We start from the raw sequence: 23,990 nt of genomic DNA, 5'->3' as shown, positions 1-23,990 counted from the left end.
GTATGATCATATGAAAACTAGAAACCTTTTCTATAATTATAGTAGATATGTTTGACACAAACTAGATTTGTAGATTTATTTGGCTACTTTTGATAAAAAGAAAAAATTAGCATTCTGTAATAGAAATTTGGGCCACTCAGGAGACTTTCGTTAAAACCAAAAAAATAATTTTCAAATCACTTTCGTTCGAGATAAAATCGTCAAAAAAGATGTCAATACAATTTCACTTTTTTTGCAAGTGGATCATTAATTTTCGTGGCCTTGAAATAACAATATTAGTCGATCGGTTTGACATACATTTTTAGCAAAATATTTTGATTCTGTGTATATGCAAATTAATGAAATCGAACAGTCTGACAAATAACTTAAAAGATAAACATACCGACATATTAAAATTGTGGTTTAAAATGAACATAACATTAATAACTTTGATTGAAAAAAAAATATGATTCAACACTTGGAAAGAGTAAAGAAAATAGATGTAGATACATATCGGCTGATCAGAGTGTATTTATTTTATAGATTCACTGGTGAAACCACGCGGGTGACCACCCTGTACGACTCAGTGGCGGCGGAGCTGCGCGAAAAACTGGGCAAGAACAACGTCCCGATTCTGTTACCCCCCCGCGACTACGACACTGTCCACCGCCAGAAGGGCAATCTTACAGGAATAGAACTTCGTCGTTGTCTCAACGCTAACATCGTCGGCCAAAACGCCAAAGGACGTCGATTGGAAAGCAGCGGCGGTTCGTCCGGGATAGGCTCCGATCATCCCCCCAGTCCCGACTCACCTGACTCCCCCGACACCAGATTTAACACGTTGGACAATCAAAGCACCAGTGGTGAGTAATTGAACCATTACCCGACGCTAATAATAATAATAATGACGAGGACGAAAGTAGTTTGAAATTAATAACACCAAATAGATAATTGGAAAAAATGAAAGAAAGTCGGATTTGAAAGTAAGAGTCGTGATAACGCCTCGAGCCGGTGGCGATGGGGGCGATTGTGACGTCACAACCGGGTAATTAGTGCGTTTGTGAAGAAAGCTTTTTAATTGACCTTATAAAATATGGTTGGAGGCAACAATTGCCGAAAGTGTGTCGATTTTTCGCCGAATAACAGTTTCCCCAAGTCGATACCAAAAAATCGAACAACAAGAAAGGTTGGTACCGGTGGCCTTTGTGTCGTCCGCGCTAATTGAAGTCGACGCGAGAGTGTGAACGGTACTTCGGTTGTCGAAACCATTTCTCACCTGAAAGAGGTGCCAGACGAATTTTTTGACATTTCTGACACTTCTGTCTCCCAACCCACGACTGGCGCGCTAGAAATTGGCGGATAAAAGTCACGGTCAATCGCTCTGTCATTTCATTATGTTTGTTATTCGCAACACACCCAGATCGTTGCAATTAGTTTAGCGAAAGTAAATAGTTCTGTTGGACGACTTGAGTTATTGTCGATGGCGAAGATAATGGCGAGCGAGCGAGTCACGTGACCGGTCGTGATGACACAGTGATCGGTCATTTTGCCATTGTTTCCGATTTTGGATCAAGAATGTTAATTCGCATCGATATGAACGTGGTAACAGTCAACGACACTTGAATTAGAAGGAAGTACATCTAGGGACAACGTTAATGGCGTTGCGCAACCGTAATATTTGCTAATTGACACCAACTTCAAGGTTTCAACTTTTCTCTCGGAAGAAGTTTTGCTACAAATAATTTCATCAATCGCCGTAATAAATTAATAATACGCGACACATTTTAGTAAACAAAGAAAGAAGATACTGTCATATGATCGAGGCGTAGCAATGGCTTTCTTTTTATCTAATTTGGAGGTAACTGTAAAAAGTCTTATTAATTAGATCTTACTTATATGGTTAGAAACGTACATTGTATTGGAGTATGTTCTTTCACCTCTGAATTGAATTTCTTTTCTTCACTACAAACCCTTTTCTCTTTCTCTGATGAAAGCTTCTTCATTTTTTTAAGTGTAGTGTTTTTGAAATTTTAAAAATTGTTCCTAAAAATAAATCACCTTATTTTACAACTAAAGTAATCATACAGAATTTTTCAATTTTAATTTTGCACTATTCTTAAGATTATTTCCTCGTGCTCTTATTTGCTAATAATTGGTCTTCTGACCGCATTTATGGATATTTTCGTTCATTTGCAAAAAAATTTTCGATAAAAAATTTTGCACTTGGGATATAATATGTGAAAAAATGTTTGTAAGAAATTTAGCCAACACTTTTGGCATTTCTGAATTCACTATACTTCAGTAGAGGTGTTCGATTTTCTCATGGGCTATGAGTCATATCTGTGCAAACGACGAATATCGGTCTCAAATAAGCGCTACAAACCGACCGGAAAACATTGTCATTCTTTACGTTATTGTCGTCTCTCTCTCGTCCATTTGCGTGTAAAGTAGTCGACGTTTTCAGTTTTCATTTACAGATTTTTCTCTGGTTTATCGCACCGCCTTCGCGCAGATATTTCCAAGGTCACAGTCCATGAGAGAATTCAACACCTCTATCTATCTCATATTTTATTTATTTATTTACATTTGGCTGTGACGAAAAGACTAATCAGCATAAAAATCTAAAGGAACGTTTTTTAAAATTAAGTGATCAAACGAAATCACAACAAAAGTTCTCATGAAAAATAGTTTTCAATAATTTATAATTATGTTTAAGCAACACATAATTGTTACAAAATTTTCTCAGACTTTCACGGAACTCCTACAAGCTGTTTGTTGATGTTTAGAGCTTTGAAGAATAGTGTTTAATACAAATGAGCAATTTGGAGAGTTTTGTACACCATACAACAAGTCTTGAAGTAAGCAAAGCCACCATGGAGTGAAAATTTCGAATTCTTTTGGTATTGCGGGTTATTGTACCTAACCCTGGCAATAAAAATGAATCGTAATGAGAATAATAAAATCTTATACAACGGTTATATAAGTATAGAAATTGTTATACGACCCATATAGAAGTGTTGAGAAAACAATACATAATTGCGGTTGGCGACCGCTAACACCTTTATGCAATGAAAACTTCATAATCTTTGGAATCTGTATAGTTGGGTGATGACCAGCAGAATAACGGAGCACCACAGATGTCACTGTAAAAATATCTGGGTACCACGTATTCACCATAAATGCTATATAATTAAAAAAATTTAAGTCAACATCTGTTACCATATTCTTTTTAATAATAAAATATTTTTTAGGCACCCTTAACGGTAACGGTACTCACAAGCGGACGAAAACTAACTCTTTTTCGGGCGCTGACCGTGGCGCCATCTGTTGGTCTGTTTAGTAAGCTAGCAACGAAACCGACAAAACCGATAATTGTCCGTTACCATAAATTATGTAAATAATTAATTGTTTTGCAAATATGTAGTCTAGTTTTGTTGGCAAGCTGATAACAAATGCTATAAAAAATTGTTAAAGTGTGAGTACTAATAAATTGATCTAATTGAAAAAAACTAGATACAAAATAAATTTGTAATTTTCTCAATGATATTTTTGCTTTGTAGTTCCTGCGGTCACCTAAAAAATTTAATGTGCACGAAAGTGCCTTTTGTATACTCGGTTGTTTTCAAGCCTCGGCTGCGCCTCGGCCAAAAAGCTCAGACTCGGACGAAGAACAATCAAATTTGAAGCGTTATTAGTGTTTCAAGATTGTCCTTGTCAATTTTTGATTTCAAGTCAATCTTATTTCTTTTATTTTATTAAATGGGCAAAAAGCTCCATAACTCTTGTTTTATTTTTTTGTAAAGTTCAATTTACAATCACATACAAACTTTCTTATTCTTCAGTCTAAAATTCATTTGTGAGATGACTTTTCGATCGAGAATTTAGGTACAACTTTCTCAAGAGTCGCATATGAAGAAAATAAATGGAACGATATTCGATTAAACCGAAAGTTGAAAGTTTTTATCGCAAAGTTTAAAGAACAAAAGCAGAGTAAATATTTTATTGAATTGTTGTGATACAGTGATTTTGCCGTGTGAGGTGTTGCATTATCATGTTGAAAAGAACTGTTTAATCGCGTACAAATTCCAGGTTGTACTATAATTTTAATTATTAGTTAGAATCGGGTTATGTTCCGGGTTGGCGGTATAATGTGTTTATTTCGTTGATAAAAATACGAAAATGGTAAATTGGCCTTAATCACGCACGAGGCAGCCTTGCCCATCTCGCAGCCACTTCGTTCCACTCAAGTTAGGAAAAAATTCCGCAATCCCGTTCCGCAAAAGGTCGTCGCAATTTGACGGCAGCTCGCGTTGCGCTTTTGTTTTTCCGTTTCCGGGTGTCATCGTTGTCCTGTTATCCGTGGCGGAAGTCGGTTTCAGTTCAAGCAATTAACTAGGAAGACGGCGTGAGACAATGCATTGTTTCCACTTAATACCCGCCTCTAATTAATCCATAACCGTATTTCGGAGCTGATCTGTGTAATTGATGACGGGGACGGTGTCAGAAGTGGGATCGACTCTTAACCCAGAAAGATGACACGCAACACGTGCATTTCCATATTTCCAGTGAAGAAATTTTAATGCTGATACTCGTTGTCGAGATGCGAATGCTGGAGATTTCACGCTGTGTACTAAAACAGGGGATTTATTGCGACCGGATTGGCAATTTGTTTGTCGCTTGTTGCGCATTAATGAAGTTTATTGGAATATCGGTTTTTGAATGGAGAAAGACACGAGGAATGCAAATGTGTTCGCCTCACCTACAAATCTTTGCGCTTCTTTGGATTCTCGGAATTTTACGATGGCAACTTCGGAGAAAAGTCAAATCCTGGGTAGTAAAAAGGAACACGGATTATCATCTGTCATTATTTTATTTATTAGCCAGTTTATTTTATGTCTTCCACGACAGTAATCAAAATTGTTGATCAGTTTTTATTCCAAATTTAAATAAAGATGTAAATGTAAATTTGTATATCTAATAATTTATGATTAGTTATTTATTTGTAAACAAATTCATTAAGCTGGTCTGTTTCATTTTCCAATTATAGCTTCGGGTAATATGCAGTATATTCTTTTAAAAAAGACGTCTTATTTTTATATTCAAATATAAATATGTAACAAAATTATTTTGACAAACCCTTAAAAAAATCCTTGCTGAAATGTTGAGGTGCAGCAAATCTTCGAAGAGAAAATAATAATAATAATGCCCAACTACTGAAAGCACTATACTCTTTCGATCGGTGAAGTGAAGTAACGTCGGACGCCGTCAGTGTTTGGATGGGTGGCCGCCTGAGGGAACTCCGACGTGGAAAGTTGACGTTCCTAACTATAAATAAAAAATTAAAAAACAAAACGAAAATTGGAACAAATTTTTTTTATCTTTGGTGGAAATATGTACAAAATTGTAATTTTCTGACAGCTTTTTCGTAGTTTTTGAGTTTATTTGTATTGTGTATTTTTTTCTGGCCTTCCGTTGTTTATATTATGTCTGCGTGTGCCACAAAAAATTCACAATTAAATGGAACACGCATCAGCTCCTTGGCCAGTTTGTGGCAATTTATTGTGAGATCCGTTAATCGGCTGACAAGCAGAGTTGTCCCGAATCAAGTCCGGTAATTTTTTCATTAATTCGTCAAAATACTGTTACGCCAGATACAGCGGATACGAACCAAAAACAATAAAAATTAAAAAAATTGCTACACAATTCAAGTCGGCTACAGTTGTAATTCACGGAAATTGCATTCCCACCATCGTAAACTTATTATCAGGATTAATTCGCCATTGATAACATTTTAATTTTTACGTCTGTGGGAGATTAGCGGAATCTGGCTGCCGCATTTTTGGAATTACAACTTTGTCTTTGATACGTTTTAAATAGGTGTAATGGTACTATTTATAATGATATTTATGGGCCGGCTTGGGACTAAAGCGGATCCCCCATGATCATCGAACATCCGTGACGATCGCAGATTTATGGTTTATGCTGTTTATGGTTTTTTTTACTCCTAATAAATATATTCCACATTAGCATATCTTGGCGGCAATTAACTATTTTAATTGATCGACTCCTGAATGTCGTATTTTAGCCGATCTTTCGGGTGGTCGAATTTTACAGAAGTTGTTTACATTTTATTAATAAAAAATAACAGCAAATCAAACAACTAACAATAAAAATAAGTAAAAGAAAATAAGGGAAAAATATTGTAGATATAATTATTGTAGATTTACAAATAAATAACTGTAAGCCATTATAGGGGCCAAAGAAACGGACGATAGTAGATAATAAGATTAATAAGAATGGCTCCAATACAGCTCTTTGTGGTGCACATTAATAAAATATATTTTTCCATGATCATTGAATTCCAGTGGTGTTTGCTCACTGAAAATAGTGAGCAAAGATGGCAATTGACTCATTAGTGAGGAAAAAATATTTTCTCACTAGCGAGCAAAGTACATTTAACTTTCAATTCAGGACTTTAGCAGATAATAAATTATTTTGATATTTTAATGCGTAGAACATTCACATTGACCTAATGAAATACCTTTTAGAAACTGAAGCAGCTGCCAACTGATAACTACAATTCTGCATAATTGCTAATTTGATAATACAATAGCGGTGATGGTACTGTAATTTTATGTAAATACCAGCTGAACGCCAGGTAAAATACAGTTATCGTGTAGAAAGGGATATAAAGTGAATGAACAATTTTGTAGAGAATTTTAAAAAATGATGTGAAATGGTGACTTTCATTACAAAAAAAAAAAAAAAAAATGGAAAAGGGTATTGAACATAATTAACAAAACCTTACAAGAAGGACATTATAAAAGTACCTAAACATTGTTTTTAGAATTTCTAACACATTTTATACAGAGATAAAAAAGTAGTAGAGTATTTTTTCGTATGTTTCCTACAAATATTATATTTTCTTTTATTATTTTCTTTAGTCTTTTTTTTTCTAAATAAACTTAAAAAGTACTTGGGCAGGAGAAGAACCACACAATTCTGAACACGTTTCTTGGAATATTTTATTGAATCGTGCGGTGTATCTATTGAAATCGTAGCTGGTTCCTAAAAGTCGGTTCAAAATTATTTTAAATCAGTAAATTGCTGAGTTGACTTATAAAGACTTCATTTTCAATGGTTAGCATCACAATGCCTAATCGACTTTAGTCACGCACTTACCGAAACTTCTTAGAATAAATCATTGTTCGTGGACGTTTTTAGAGCAGCCATAAAATATGATAATTGGACATAAAAGATGGTCTGATGGTTCATTCCGACCATCTGTTTAATTTGGGAACGTGTGACGGACACGAAAAAATTAATTCCCGCTGGGTTATTCAAATGGCGTGAACTGAAACGCCAAAAAAGTGCATACAGTGTGTGTGTCAGAGCTGGAAGTCATTTGAAATGACACCATCATCAAACCGGTACTTGGAATCCATTAGTACTATGTATTTTGAAGAAGTAAATTTAAAAAGTATAAATAATTTAATAAAATAAATTTAATACCTGAGTAAAAAATAATTATAATGATGGATGTAGGTGCATGTGGTGACTCTTTATTAGTGTGCTCTAGATAGAGGCAAAAAAGTAGAAAAACTGCAACAATTTTATTTCCCAGCATAAAGATGCTGAACTGCTTTTGTCTTTAGAAACATTTTTTTCTTCTGCTGCAAACCTCATTTTACTCTGTAATGATTGTTGCATCCGTTCCAAGAAGATGCTATTTAAATTTTTGGAAGAAGAGAAAATCGCTGGGGGCTAAATCTGGCGAATAGCGAGGTTGTTCCAATACTTTGAACCGACATTGTAGATTACAGCTATGAAAATGTAGTTCTTGTGAGCCAGAGTTTATCCTGAAGGAATGATACAATTCGTCTTAATTTTCCCCTTTCTTGTTTCTATGATAGCAAAGATTAGTTGGTGCAAGATGTATGGTAGCTACAGATTTACGTATAAGATAGTTATGAAGAAAAGTGTTTTGCTGTGCCGTGAGATCGTTCACAAAGTCATTAAACATTAAAAAAAACTAGAAAATCAGATGGTTAAAATAGTGAGAGAAAAACAAATATTATTTTCGTAGGTGATCCAAATAAAGTATTCAAATGTAGTACACAGTTGTATTTAACATTTAAATACAATTGGGACTTAAATGAAATCAATTATAGTAGTAGGAAACGATATTTGGAACGGCTTATGTAGGTTTTTATAACGTACCTACTAATACTTTTATGAGGGTTGGAACAGTTGGGACAGCCCACTGCTGTCCCATAAATTACTCAAATTATTGAAGGTTCAGAAATGGGCCGTATTTAAACATTTATTGCTGGGGGTCTTCGACGCATTTGTGTTCTGCAATTTTTGCGAAATAATAAAAAATAGGTCGCACCGATCAGGATTGTTATAAATGTCATTTTTGATAGTATGTAATAATAATTTAAAAATTATTCGTCTAACACCAAATTCATATTAATAGTAGTAGTTTATTTAACGGGTTCGTGTGTAAATTTGGCTTTTCTTTGGCATGAGTGGGTCAGTTTAAAACGCGAGTGAAACGAGCGTTTTAAGGTCAACGAGTGGTCCTAGGTAGGTACTTAGAAGGGTCCAGGACCATCATGCTGAAAACGTTCGAAGTGTGCCGAAGCGACCGAAAACAGAGAGTATTTACATCTTTACGCCATCTTTAAGCCATAAGCTATTATAAGAGGCAATCGGGCTATTTTGTAATGAGTTTCCTATAAGTAAATTATTATAAGTTTTTTTTAAACAAAAAAAAATGTCTGTACGGTACAATATTTGTGTGTACGATATTTCACTATTTTTGGTGCATAAAACATCAGTTTATGACAGTAGTGAAAAAGAAATAAAAAACGTGAGAAATACCTTAGCATATCATTATTTCCCTCCGGCTTTATGCAAATGCATAATGCACAATTACCGAAGTTCTCTAAAAACAATTGAAGTTCTGTTGTGATTTATACAAACGTTAAATGCATTTGTGCGTTAATGTTGATTGTTTTCCTAAATGCAGTCAGTCGCAGAAAAAAATTGATAAAATAATGGAACTCGTGCATAAAACGTCTTTTTGTCGCTCATGGGATTGCCGCACACGGCTGCAGTTCGCTCGGTAGAACTCCCCATTTGTGAAAAAAGTACTATTTTATGTACTCGTCGCATAAATTACTATTTCGGAACCTACATACATACAAAGTACATACTTTAAGTACTTTAGTATTTTAAAATGTATTCAGCTCTCTAGGTCAGTTGCAGACAAGATATGATAAGAAATTGTAACAGTCGATAATTCCCTTTTAAATTAATGTTTCTACATGCAGAAACTAACACACGAAAAGTTATTCTTTAGAGTGAGCCAAGCTTAAAATAAAGAAGATTTAATAAAAATAAAAATTGTAACAATTACTTTAATCTTGCCGTTAAATGTGTTATCATTCAATTTTCTCTACTAAAAAAATGCTTTGATTAGTAATAAATAAATGTACAGGGAATTTCACGAGTGATAATGAGCCCGACGGTATTGAAAATGCAACCCACAATACATTTCCAAAGCAAATTTGAATACTCTCCGCGTCCATATCTAGGATTGCTATGTAAACGTATTATAGGTTGCATTTTCAATTCCTTCGCACTCATTCTGTGATAGTGATATTCCTTGTATAATAGATTATATACAGGGTGATATTGAAATGCGTGTCCAAATTTTAACCACGAGCTACGGGCTTCATGTAGAACTCGGAAAAAATATTTAAAAAATTCTATGTCAAAAAAATTAAATGACATTTATTTTTTGAGGTACAATTTTTTTAAATTACTTTTACTCTTCTACGTTGTCCCACAACCTCGTAAGTATAATTTCGGCACATTTTAAAAATACACCGTGTATATCATATTTTATAAAATGTACTCCAATGGAAAGTAACCTCCAGGAAGTATGCTTTAAAACAAGGAAACCGCATTGGTGTACGTTTTATAAAATATGATATACAGAGTGTATTTTTAAAATGTGTGGAAATTTTACAACGTAGACAACGTAGAAGACTAAAAGTAATAAAAAAAAATAGCTAAAAAAAATAAATCATTTTCTTTTTTGACAATTTTTTTAAATATTTTTTCCGAGTTCTACATGAAGCCAGTTAAAATTTGGTCACGTATTTCAATAACACCCTGTATATACGACAATAAGGAAATCAAGTACTGAAACTATGAAGGATTGAACGTTAGAATGGAACGTGGTTCTTCCGGTATGACCCATCCAAACGCTGACCGTTTCCTATATTGCTTAACTTCAGTAATCGAATCAGTACTTTCTTAGTAGTGAATTTGAATTCTTTGATACAGATTGTTTTATGTTCACATAAAAGTAATTTTTTTAGAAGAAAAGGAAGAATGAATACATTATAAAAGAAGTAGTTTTGAATTACAAATTCGCAGCCACGTTATGTCACTTATGTCTGTTCTAGAAATATTATCTGAAGCAGATGTGAATTTCTTTCAACGATTTGTTCACCATTTATTTATAAACCAAAAAAAGATATCGAATTCACATTTTTTGCCTTTTTGCACATCGCATGAATAAATAAACTTTCAACAAACACGTTCCGAGAGATGAAAAAGTCCACGGAATAACACGACGAACTTAATTATTTGATATCTTGTTTGGAAACGCAGATTTGACAGGTCGTTGTAAATAATAATTTGTCTCTTTTTTGTGCATCGCTCTTAAAGTAGAATGCGCCTCTGAGCCAACTTTTCCCCAAGACTTCGCCAAAAAGAGCAACCTCGCTCGCTTCTGCCGGTTGGAAATTTTCACCACCATTCGGTTCCGTTCCGATTGCATCCGTGCAGATTTCCCTTTTGCTCTTGGCAAAACGACCATGCCCGTGCACTTTATCGTCTCCCGAATGACAGATGGGTCTCGCGGGTGACCTGGGCGGGCATGGGCGAGGCCGCGCAGGTACTCGCCGTGAGCTATAGGCCGTTTTAAGAATGCGGAAGTGGCGCGATCTCTCCGCAAGCATCTTCAGTTTTTCACAAAAAGAAGACGTTTCTTCCCGCGATGACAGCGGCCGCGGTGCTTGATTTACGCGGATGGTCCTCGAGCCGCCGTAAAAATCGGCGACGTCGTCGATGGCACTGGAAGCCGTGTCTTCCTTTGCAGGTTGATCGCGTAAAGACCCACATACGAACTGGCTGACCCACATACCATCGCCATTGGTTACTTGTCGATGGGTTTTTTCTCTCGCTTCTTTTGCATACTTGAGAATCAAACAGGTGCGCCGTGCAAAAATAACAAAGACATTGGACCCATTGAACTCTGACTCCTAACACGGATGCGAGCGGAAACTCACTATGGGAACGGATTTTGCAGATTTATAATTACTTACTTAAGTTTATTTATTTTATATAAAGCTTCACTGAATTCTTCTTTCATAACTTACACGCGAAAGGATTAATTATAACATTTTCATAATTCAACTGAAAACTGTTTTGTGACTCATTTTGCACCATTCATAAATCTCGTTTAAGATATCAACCACGTATTTTTTCTCCAAACGGCAGTAAATTATGACATTATACTGCTGGATTGATAATGCTAAAGTGACGCCTCATTGCCATGGCATCTGACAGATAAAGTAAACTAGCTAAATCATTTGAAATTCTTGACTCAAATTTTAACAAATAATATAATTAATCAACTTAAGTAGGTACCTACATAACATTTTTGTTTTACAATACAAAAATTTCCGATAATAATGCGGAATCTGAAAAAGTGCCCCGAATGCTTGCAGCGTTTCCACGTTGAATGGCAAGGGAAATCCTCTCAAAAAGGAATTTTTTTGATTTTGAATCGCCTGATTCCGCAATAAGTCGGTTTCCGATAACATTAATGAAATCAACGGCTTCTTTGCACCAAGGGCCTAAGATTTCAAAGGCTACACCTTTAAATACGTAATTTGACGAAATAATTGAACTATATTTGCTATGTTTGCGTTTGCAAGCCATTTCAGCGGCAAAACCTGAAACTTCAGAAGTTTTCAAAAAGTGACTGTCTGCAAGTGTATCTACAATAGTAACGTCCCAAACTAAAGGTTGACCTTTAATCCATGGTTCTAAAGTCATCCCATCTGGGCGTTTTGCATCATCCAGAGACAGTCCGTTTGGTTCTAAAGTTGAATTAACATGAATAAAAGTCAAAGACTGGTTGATAATAGAATTAATTTCAGTGTGTCTGGAAAAACTACCACTGCTTTTTGAACAACTTTGACCATCGATGCCAATTTCGTCAACTTTCGCATTGCATTTGCAAATATGAGGTGTACAAGGATTACAACCCAATTTTAAACCGATACAAACATGGAAGGAAGTGTTATCTAAAAGAGTACCAATATTAGGAGAAGGTATTGCACGTAACCAAGATCCTGATTCTCTGCATTGCAAAGCCTTAAAACGAGCCAAGTCTCTAGGTGAATTAAAGATTAAGTCATTTGCAATTATTCGTTTGATATTGATATTATCCCAATTCTTCTGAAATTGTGGAATTGGTCTTTCGTTCTCATTTTCTACATCCCAGACTGCTAAAGCTTCATCATAATGGTGAATAATAAGCTCATTATCCTTTGAATTTAGTAATTGAGAAACAAGCTTTTCAACACCATGAATTGAAATTGAGAGCCATTGAGGCCAATATCGGAAATGCGACGAATTCCCAGCCCACCAAATCTAATCGGTAAAGTGGACTGGCGCCATTGTAAATCAGTTAAACGTAAATTAAGTATTCTTTCTAAGGAAGACTTTAAAGAAGAATCAATTGAATTAACATAATTATAAAATTTCCAAAATGGAATTGTTCTTAATAAAAAATTAAATTTTGGTATGAAAAGACAGTTCTTGATTAGAGTATAAGCCACGTGTCTGCTAAGAAGTTCAGCTTTGTTTAAAAGATTTTCAACTGTAATTATAGTTTTTTCGACAGTGTTTTTGAAACCTTGGTCAAAGATTGGAGAGCCTAAAAGAGATAAACTTCCTCGGTCACTAATTTTAATACCTGGTGTTAAATTTTGAAATTCCTTTATGACTTTACTTCAAGACCATTAATAAGATTTAATCAAGAAACTTGTACATAATTGTAAAACATACTTACAAAATCTATCCAAATTAAAACTGGTTGACAGATTATTAAAAAAAAAAACAGAATGTGTCGTAAAGACACACGATAGAAGTGAAACTTTTGTATTACAGGGAAACATTGTAATTATTCATCAATCACTTTTAAATAGCATATTCACAACAAAATTGTATATTTTAATGAAGAAAATAAATTATAAACAACGATAACACTAAACAATATCGAAATGCGTAACTCATTGTTCATTTTTAAGCCTCCAAATTAAAGAGAAGACATTATCGATAAATGCCGTGAGCGTGACAAAGACAGAAGTATACACAATTACATTTAAGTGAGATGGAAATATTGGCGCAACTGTTGTGCGAGACTGTGTTTACCCCCACCACTTTTCGTCACACAAAAAGGTTGCCGATCAGAATTTCAAGACCCTCCCATAAAAAGTTTCACTTCAAAAAAAATCGGATTTTGTTCACAGCGTTGTTTATAATAGTCATACCTATTCTTCTATATTAAAATAATTTCTGGTTTCTTAACATTTATTAAATAATTTGTTATTCGAAGCAAAAATGTTTTTATGTGCTTTGGCTGGTTTGTCTACCAATATCAGCACATAAAACTTTATTTTTGCTCCTAATAACATAATATACCAGCTAGATGATAAATCAAATCAGATCGAATTCTGAAGTCGTCTTGCTTCCTCTATTTTTCGTGATTTTGCAGGAACTTTATCAATTCTATTAACTTCTATCTATTCTCCGTTCCAGTATTAGCTGGTTTACATTCCCATCCTGCCTCAAACACATTATTATTGAGCTCTCCGAAAAACACAATGTTATTTTTTGATAACCGGTCAGTTACTTCATTGCGTAATGTGAACTTCTTAGACAAAAATATTATCATTTGGTCGCCAGGCTGCGTTTATCAATGATGATAAACATGTAATGTAATTGTTACCATTCATCCGAACTTGACCGATATAAGAAGCAAAACATTTCCTGAAATCAATCCAAACTAAAATTTTCCGTGAAAATTTTGTTTTGTCGCAAAATAAATTCTTGTCTTTTGTATAATTTCCGAGATTGGCTGGACTTGTTCCCAAAAGTAAAATATTTTGTATTCTCCAAGATCAAAACGTGCTCTGATATTTTGAGAGGTTGTCTTATTTCACTACATCTTACAAGGATTATTTTCAGTCTCTTCTCACTGTATTTTGATGATTTTATTTTCTCGTAATGTTCTAAACATCCTCGCTTCAAATTCCTAAAAATACAAATGTCGACATCATCCGTCGTTGAAATGTTGCGATTATTTTTGTTATCTAGTCGAGTATCTAATTGGTCGCTTTTTGTTTTTGACAAGTTTTCCTTCCTCGTAACGCTCATAAATAGTGCTTCTGTTATAATTCCCGGGTAGATTAGCTATTTATGCACCAAGGGCGTTACAACGATGATTACGCCCGGAGAACGATAAATCTAGCTCGAGGGCTTTAGCCCGAGAGATGGATATCGTTCGATGGGCGTAATCATTCGGTGACGCCGTGGTGCATACAAGATTTTATTTTTCACTATACGTGTTCTTAAAAAAAAAAAAAAATGGCATCTTTGCAATTATGAATTGATGAGGGCGTTATGAATTCATTACGCCCGCTTATTCTTATTACGCCCTGTTTTATTCCCCGGTTGTTATGGACATGTTTACGTATTTCATATCCTAGGAGTTATGCAATTACACTAAAGTGAAAAATAATTTTTTTTACAGCAAGCTTTGTCATAGGAAATGATATCACATTCCTATTCTGCCTCAAACACTTTATTATTGAGCTCTCCGAAAAACACAATATTTTTTGATAACCGGTCAGTTACTTCATTGACTAATGTGAACTTCTTAGACAAAAATATTATCATTTTGTCGCCAAGCTGCGTTTATCATTGATAAATAGCATTTACTAAACATTCTTTAAAATATTGTTTATCTGGTTTTTGCGAATATTCGTATTTCCCTTTTAAGGGTGATAGTGTAATTAAGACTGATTTTTTTGGAATCCTTTATCTCGCGGACAGGGTGAGAGAGTGGCTTCGTACAGGAAAGATTTAAACCTTTGAAGAAAAAATTTAAGTACATTTCTGGACCACAGATTACGGAAGAAATTTAAATATTGCAAACATTCAAACTTCGATTGATTGATACCTACTCATATTTTCCAGACAAATTAACAGTGTGATTACACTGACACTATAGTGTAACAACATCGTCACATCGAAATTGCATTACAAATTTCTCTATCCATTATGACATAAGTACCGGGTGATTTTAATTGATTGTGACTTTTTTTCTTAAGTTGGGAACATTTTTCATAAATTCTTTTGGCAAACTTGATACCTCAATCAACACATTGGCGCACGTACGTCATTTTGACATTTTATGTATTCATAAATTGTGTCAAATAGGCGAGGACGCCTATGTTTATGTCAACTATTACATTCAAAACCAGAATAACCAACAATAATATTACCAACCTATGAAAAAGAGTCCCATTCATTTAAAATCACCCGGTACGTACATTCAGCTTAACTTTCATTCTAATTTATTGATGATGACATACTATCTTATTAAAAAACAACAATTTTTAAAAGCAAAGAGTTTCCATTTTATATCCAGTACACATGCCTGTTTTCTATAAGGAGGCAGTTCTGGGACAGACTGTATATGTTTTTCATTCAAGGCAAAAATAAATTCACAAGCTTTATTTTGTGCACTGTGCCGGATCACAGCTATTTGGGAGTGATGGACATTAGTGAAGCTTCCCCGACTACGAGAGCCCTAAGGAACGAATAATATGGGGAGGTAGTTCTGGGACAGGCTGTAGGTATAAACAATGGTTTCAAACACCCACGGTCGAACTTTATTTCAGTGGATTTTTAAAACCTGTATTATGATTGATACTTGATAACTTATTTTAGAAAGGGTTAAAATAGATGTTAATGTTATGTTGATTTGTAACATTTTCCCAAACATCCAATTAGTTAAATTTCGATTTATAAAAGACTTATTGAAGAATGGAGAAAAGTAATTCAGTTTCAGTATAGTTTATTTGTAAAGATTACAATTCTTATTTTACCTGATTTTGAAACAACCAAAATAAAAATAGAGCAATAGTCAATGAAACTGAATACAAAATTGTTGACTTATGTGTCCGTCATTTGGATAGGCGATCAAACCTTGTCCTTCACACACCACTCCATGTTCAACATCCACAACTAAGTTACTGCAGGGATTGACAAGTGCAGAGTCACAAGAGTCGATCCGCCATTGCTGATTAGCACGACCACGCTTTTCAAAGGTGATCAGACGGGCGCAACGCTTTGCAACACCTTCAATATCCAGAACTTTTCTGAAATCAAGATGACACAAGTTACGAAAATGAATCTTTCTGTTTGCGAAAGTCCTTACTCATTGGCCACGTTCACGATCAAGAAGTTGCCGTTTTTAGTGCATTCTAGCCACCACAGTTGTGTTGGGCATCCTGTGTAAGTCTGCAGCTTCACCTGATGCTGGCTCGCGTCAAGCACCATACGCGTTTGAGGATTCATGATTACGATACGGTTGCTGGGTTGAGGAACGTATTTTTGGTCTATCTGATCTCTCATTGTGGATTGTTTGATGCGGCGATAGTGAGGGTGGCAGCAGCAATTTGGGGGGCAATAACTCATTTTGTTTCGAATAGCTTTGATGGAGATGCGTTTCTCTTTTATACTATTTGTGCGAGAATTTCGGGTGTGATTTATATAATCCTTCTGCAGCTAAATTTTTTGGAGGGAATAAACATGTTGTTTAGGTTATGTCTATGTGATAACAAATAATGTTAATGCACTCGTAATGACGAGAAATTTCAAATCAACAAATTATTATTAACTTATTGTTTCGTTGCCAAACTGTAATTTCTTATTATTCAAATTTTAGTTTACCAAATGCTGTTATAGTGTACCTGTTAACACCTGTAACATAGTAACACAGAAATTTGATCGACAATAATTTATCTGTGAGAAAGGTTTAAATGACTGCAAATGCTCTCTGTTATGATGACTTTATGACTTATGAGTTATCACTTCGCCACAGATAAGATGTGATGTATGTTACGTAGTGATTTTTGGTGAATGATCTATTTACGTACTTATTTGTATGGACAATGAATCATATGTAAATATATTGATTTTATATATACAATGACTTTCTTTAACTTTACATGATAAAAACCTAATACCTAATATTTAATAAATAAATCTCTCTTATACCTAAATTTTAATTAAAATTATGAAATGAAAAAATTTATGAAATAAAAATTCAAAAATAATTACAGTTGTTTAATATTGTTGAAGTAGAATTTTATTTATTTTGATGTATCTAGTTCTGATTTTCTATGTTTTATGTTTATGAAACAAAACTCCACATGTTTCAAAGTCTATCCCATATATATTCTTTATTTGAAAAGGTGTTCATTGAAAATTATTAGTTTGACGTTTGTTGAGTTTACATTATGTCATAGCCTACTTTGCAACCCACGTGGTAATTTAATAAATTTATTTTTGCTCTAATTCCGTGATTATTTTGTTTTTTGCGATGGGCCGAACTGTAATTGATTTATAAAATACTAATCTAATATCCTACCAAATTCCACTTTAAAATTCCTACTAAAACGCTTATTAACAGACCTTAAACATTTTAGTATGTAAATCTCTATGGTCAGCACTGTATTGTGGGACTCCCAAGACGCTAGAAAAAAATTTGAAAGAATTTATTTAATTACTTATTTACATCATTATTAACAGTTCAGCATCGAATATTTCATATTGATGAATAAGAAGTTAAATTTCCTGAATTGTTTTTCCTACGCATGTTTAGACTTTACCCGCAACAAATGCAAAATAGGTTCTTGAGTTTCTTCGCTGATTTCCGTTGGAATATGTTCATTTTCTTCCATTTTTATTATTGTTATTTATTATTATTATTTTTATTATTTTACAAGATTCGATAAACAATAAATAAGCAACCCGCCATAGCAATCATTTCATGACCTGTCATGTTTTGAAGATGTAGCGGTAGTAAGGCTATTGTGGAGTGCCCATAATTTTCAGTTTTCGTGAATAGGCAACCGTTGCCTTAAAGACACCAAAGTGTTCGCGGTTGCAACCTGAAAAACAAGAATTTGCACCCCACTGGGTGTGTTAATCCTCAGAACAAAACCTCTATTGTATGCGGATTTAAGAAGGGCTACGGGCGGCTTCATTTACCTGACAGCCAGATACGAAATGTATATTTTCTAGTTACCAACAGTTTCAACCATTTTCTTCAGTTGCATTTTTTTAATAAGTAGATACTTGTTTGTGAAGTCAAAACTAATTATAGCTTTTTCCTTACACTAACCATGAGATACCAAAAATATCACCATAATAAGAAAGGATCCGAAAAAAAAACTAAAAAACTTTTGTATAATTTTATACCAAATAAAATAAGTAAACTAAATTTAAAAAATAACAGTTTCCACAATAATCTACAGAAATAATTATAATGGCAAAATGTGAGTTATTTCCAGCTGTCCTTGAATCTGATACATATAACTATCGTTGGGCTTTAATCTAATTTTATTCTCTGTGTCAATATAACAAAATTTAATTATTTTAGATTTAACTGCCTCTTCAACTGTTAAATCTCTTGCCGAGAAAGGACATTTAATTTCGATAATCGAGTCCTCATCGATTAACCCATCGGGAGAGGCACCAAGAAATGAATATTCTTCATGAACAAAAAGCCCACAAGAAACAACACTCATAGAAAATTCCTCTTCAAATATTTTTCTGGCATACATTTCATTACATTGGCCATATTGCAGTGATTTGCTGGAAATGGATGAGTTTGAATAGAGCAATTGTTGGATAGTACATTTAGTTGAAGTGCTTTTCATCATTTTACAAATTTTTCCAAAATTGCTAGCGGTGATCCTGAAATATTTTTCTTGAAACCATTTTGGATTTAAAATTTGGCCTCTTGTTTCAAGTTCAATTTTTCTTTTATCTACACCATCCAATTGTTTTACAAAGTCATTTATTAAAATTCCTATTTCTAATTCGCTCTTATCTGGAAAATCATCTAATGTATTTCCCCCATAGTCCTTATTCTAAATCATAGGGATAACTCAAAATAACACTTTATCGCACACTTTTACGTCAACGCAACTATGAAAGCAATAATGATCAGTAGAACAATTTTGTTTATTTGACTTCACTTATTACCTCCCCCCCTCTCATTAGCCTGGATTCTGAGCCCTTCTTGGAAATTGGGATACATTGGCAAACATGCAAGTAGAGTTGAATTTTTCAACTACCCACTTCTAAATATGTGCTTGTGATGAAGCAGGTAAATTATTTGGGTCTGCATAAATTCCGCATTATTAAAATGTCTAAGTACCACACCCTTTATTTTATAAGAATTCGGCACCATGTCATAGCTTAGTCATGGAAGATTATACCTGATAATAATTACTGCTCCTTCTAGTCCCTAACAACCTTCCTGTTCATATTTTTGTAAGTGTTTTTGATATTTTTTCCTGAAAGTGGGTACTTGATTTGTCTTGTGCTCACAATGATCAATGAGATGTCATCTACCTACCCCTGACACAAAAAATTTATCATTTTAAAAAAAATCAGAAAAGGCTGAAAATGTTGGCGGATTTCTAAAAGAGCGCCATTAATTAATAAGAGTTTATATGTGCGACTCGATCCAAGTCCCCATGAATCATTTGGCAAAAATCATGGTTTTTTAAAAAAATTGCAAATATTACTTTAATAAGTAGATTATCATAATATAATAAGAACAATGCTGTCTATTGTATACCTTTGTAACACTGCACCGACAACCCTACTAATAGGGTACCCTTTAATCCCTAAGCTATAAATTGTTAACCGTATTGTGTGTTGCCTATTTGCTGAAAACATACATAAAATTTATTTCCTTTTTTAATGAAATATACAAAAAAGGTTTGAAATAAAGAAAAATTCACTTCCAAGGCGACCTGTAGATTTGCTTCCTCTATCCATTGACCTCAAGTTTAGGCCAAAATTGTTTACAATAGTGGATATATTGTGCAATAAAAAATTTTGGATTTTATTTTTTTACTAAAAAGCTGATAAATTTAACCGAAAAGCAATCCCAGAGCGACCTAGAGATACACATTAGGATTAGTTAAGTGTATCGTGAATCGCTTCAAATATCTTTATGAAGCTATAATTTTGCAATAAAAAATCAGTATTTTGCGGCCTCTGTAGAGAATAAAATGGTCCATCTTCTTTGGCGTAGCGCCAAGTTTGTGGATAAAATGAAATATTATTGCAACAACAGAACTAGAAATAACTGGTGCCTTAAAATTTGAAAATTTAAGTTAGAGAAAATTGTCATTTTACTGTAACTGCAGCAATAGAAAATAAATGAGTTCATGTCCGATTTTTGTCGTAATGCGCTTGAAGATAAAATAGTACATAGCATTCAGAGTAGAAGGTCTTTTTGTGCTTCGCCCAGTTGCCGACTTCGACTTCGTCTAGGTCTTCAATCTGTGGGCCTAGCACAAAAAGACTCACTTCTACTCTTAGTGATATTACCTATTATTATTATTATTATTTATTCTCTGTTCTAGTATCAGCTGGTTTACTTTTACACTTTATTATTAAGCACTTCGAAAAATAGAATGTTATTTTGAGATAACCAGTCAGTTAATTTTTTGCATTACCTGAACTTGTTAGACAAAATATTATCAATTTGATATTTATTGTCGCCGAACAGCGTGAATATCGATAATAAACATGTAATGTAAACGTTAGTGTTGATTCCATGGTCACGAATTTGATTAAATATAAGAAGCAAAACGTTTCCCAAAATTAATCCAAATTAAAATTTTTGACTAAAATTTTGTTCTTTGTTTGACACTGTCAGAATTTGAGAATATTCTCGTATGTGAACGGATTTTGATAAATATCGCCACCAGTCAAAACGAAACGTCAAGCTAATTTTAAAGATTTAATTAAAGTCTTTAAGGAGCTCGTCGAGCAAAAAAACGTTGTATTCAACTCGTTCGTGTGACAATTGGGCTTTTTTGGCACTCGTGGGCCTTTAAAACGCTCGTTTCACTTGCGTTTTAAACTGGCCCACTCGTACCAAAAAACCCCAATTTACACAAGAACTCGTCAAATAAACAACTATTTGCTGCAAACTAAATTCTTGTTTTTTTCGTAATTTCCGAGATTGGACCCTGGACTTTTTCCCAATATTTTTTATTGTCCAAGATCAAAACGTGATATGGTATTTTGAGAGTTTCTCTTAATTTTCTACATCTTACAAGGATTATTTTCAGTCTCTTCTCACTGTGATTTTATTTCTCGGAGTGTTCTAAACATCCTCCGTCAATTTTCTAAAAATACAAATTTCGAGATTATCTGTTGTCGAAATGTTGCGATGTTTTTTTTTTTTTATCTAGTCTAGTATCTACTTGGTCACTTTTTTGTAAGTTTTTGACAGGTTTTCCTTCCTCGTAACGCCGATAAATAGTACTTTTATTATAATTTCCGGTTAGATATTTTTTTACAGCAAGCTTTGTCATAGGAAATGATATCACAGGAAACTGAACAGCATTTACTAAACATTCTTTAAAATATTGTTTATACGGTTTTTGCGAATATTCGCATTTCTCTTTGATTGTGATAGGGTAGGGACTGATTTTTTTGGAATCCTATTCATCTCACGGACAGGGTTAGAGAGCAACTTCCTACAGGAAAGATTTAACCCTTGAAGAACAATTTCAATTTCTCGACCACATCCAAGATGAAGGAAATTACAAGAGAATTAAATATTAAAAACTTTTCATACTTCGATTGATACCTACTCACACTGAGTGTTCATTTAATCCTCAAAGTGGATCTAATTTTCCAATGTCTCACATGTTAGAATTTGTGAATTGTGAATTTGTTTGTATTTTTTATCATGTGGATAATCGGCATCAATTGTCAAGAGAATAAGACATTTAATGATTCAACACAAGTCAAGTCAAATTTTGTTATGCTGATTTGGAACATCCAATTAGTTAAATGTCGATTTATAAAAGACTAATTGAAGAATCGGGAATAGTATAATTATTAAAGAACGAGTTTTATAAGGGTTGATTTGGTAGGGGAGTTTTGTATGGGACGAGTGCGCCAATGCCCTTATAAAACGAGTTTTTTATGTTATTTTTTAGAATTTGCACCCTTGTTTTAATTTTTAAATAAAAAAATTAAATTTTCAAATTCTAGGCAATTTTGTGTTAATTGGTAATTCAAGGTAACGGATGCAACTACATCTGCAACAGATGTTAAAAAGTAGGGTTTGAACATTAATATTCGAAATTTTTGGGTATAAATGACAATAATACACTGAAATATTAATAAAAAATTTCTTAGAGATCTATTAAACCACGAGTGCTTTAATAGATAGCCATAAACGACTCCAAATTGAATACAATAATAGACCTATTAGAGACACAGATTCTAAAAAAGTAATTCAGTTTTAATATTGTTTATTTGTAAAGATTACACTTCTTATTTCACATTATGTTATGAATGGATATCTGTAGTCGATTATTATTCTCTTACATATCTACGCATTTCAAAAAGCAATAATCAATTAAACTGAATACAAAATTGTTGATTTATCTTTCCGTGTTTTGGATAAGCGATCAAACCTTGTCCTTCACACATCACTCCTTTGTCAACATCCATAGCCAAATTAGTGCAGGGATTGACAACTGTAGAGTCACAAGAGTCGATCCGCCATTGCTGATTAGCACGAGCATGCTTCTCAAAGGTGATCAGACGGGCGCAACTCTTTGCACCACCCTCAATATCCAAAACTTTTCTGAAATCAATATGACACAACTTACGAAAATGAATGTTTCTGTTTGCGAAACTCCTTATTCATTGGCGACGTTCACGATCAAGAAGTTGCCATTTTGAGTGCATTCCAGCCACCACAGTTGTGTTGAGCATCCTGTGTAAGGCTGGATCTTCACCTGATACTGGCTCGCGTCAAGCACCATACACGTTTGAGGATTCACGATTACGACACGGTTTCTGGGCTGAGGAACGCATTTTTGGTAGATCTGAGTTATCACTGTGCACTTCTCGATGCGGCGATAGTGAGAGGGTGGCAGCAGCAACTTGGTGGACAAGAACTCATTTTGTTTGCGATTATCTTTGAGGGAGATGCGTTGTTGGGCTATCTTTTATACAACTTGCAGCGGTTTTAGCAGAGATAACAATATATGTGTGACCTTTACAATACTTCTGGTTAATTATAGGACTTGGTTGAAACGTCATCATATCTGCAGCTAAATTTTTTGGAATGAGTAAGCATGTTGTTTACGTTATTGTGATAACTGATTTAATAATTTTAAGTCATTGAATATTATTCTGATAAGCCACATCTACGTAATTATCTGATATTCAAGAAGTGCTTTTTGAAAAACTTATTGTTTTGTTGCCAAACTGTATTTTTTTTTACATATTCAAATTTTAGTTTACCAAGTGCTGTTATAGTGCACCTGTCAAAGCCAAGTTAGCAAGGGTAACACAGAAATGGTGTGTTATGACTTCGCTGGAAATAAGATTTGGTGTGTGTTACGTAGTGATTTCTTGGTGAATGATCGTATTGATGTATTCGTATTCGTAATGAATCATTTGTCTATTAATAATTACTAGAGGTCGCCCAGCGGTCGACATTCGTAATTCGTAATTATGGCATATAGTTTTTTTTGAATTTTGTTCTATTACGTCAGCTGCGAGCGTTT

At 34.0% G+C, this 23,990-nt stretch overlaps 2 protein-coding genes and 1 pseudogene across 2 annotated transcripts in view; 1 reads left to right on the top strand and 2 right to left on the bottom strand.

The window, feature by feature from the left end:
• Positions 1-23,990, top strand: part of LOC138128060 (zinc finger CCCH domain-containing protein 13) — a 66,074-nt gene that overhangs the window by 36,871 nt on the left and 5,213 nt on the right. Inside the window, exon 3 of the mRNA XM_069044260.1 lies at positions 523-842. Coding sequence (XP_068900361.1) covers positions 523-842 — 320 coding nt within the window. The remainder of the gene's footprint in view (positions 1-522; positions 843-23,990) is intronic.
• Positions 16,218-17,413, bottom strand: LOC138128062 (uncharacterized). Its single transcript, XM_069044262.1, has 2 exons — positions 16,577-17,413; positions 16,218-16,517 (listed from the first exon to the last, which is right to left on the bottom strand). The coding sequence occupies exons 1-2, from the start codon at positions 16,834-16,836 to the stop codon at positions 16,283-16,285; spliced, it is 495 nt and encodes a 164-aa protein (XP_068900363.1). The 5' UTR covers positions 16,837-17,413; the 3' UTR covers positions 16,218-16,282.
• Positions 22,705-23,395, bottom strand: LOC138128064 (uncharacterized; annotated as a pseudogene).

This window comes from Tenebrio molitor, chromosome 4, assembly GCF_963966145.1.
Source record: "Tenebrio molitor chromosome 4, icTenMoli1.1, whole genome shotgun sequence".
Lineage (NCBI taxonomy): Eukaryota > Metazoa > Arthropoda > Insecta > Coleoptera > Tenebrionidae > Tenebrio > Tenebrio molitor.
This window is presented reverse-complemented; position numbering and strand designations above follow the sequence as displayed.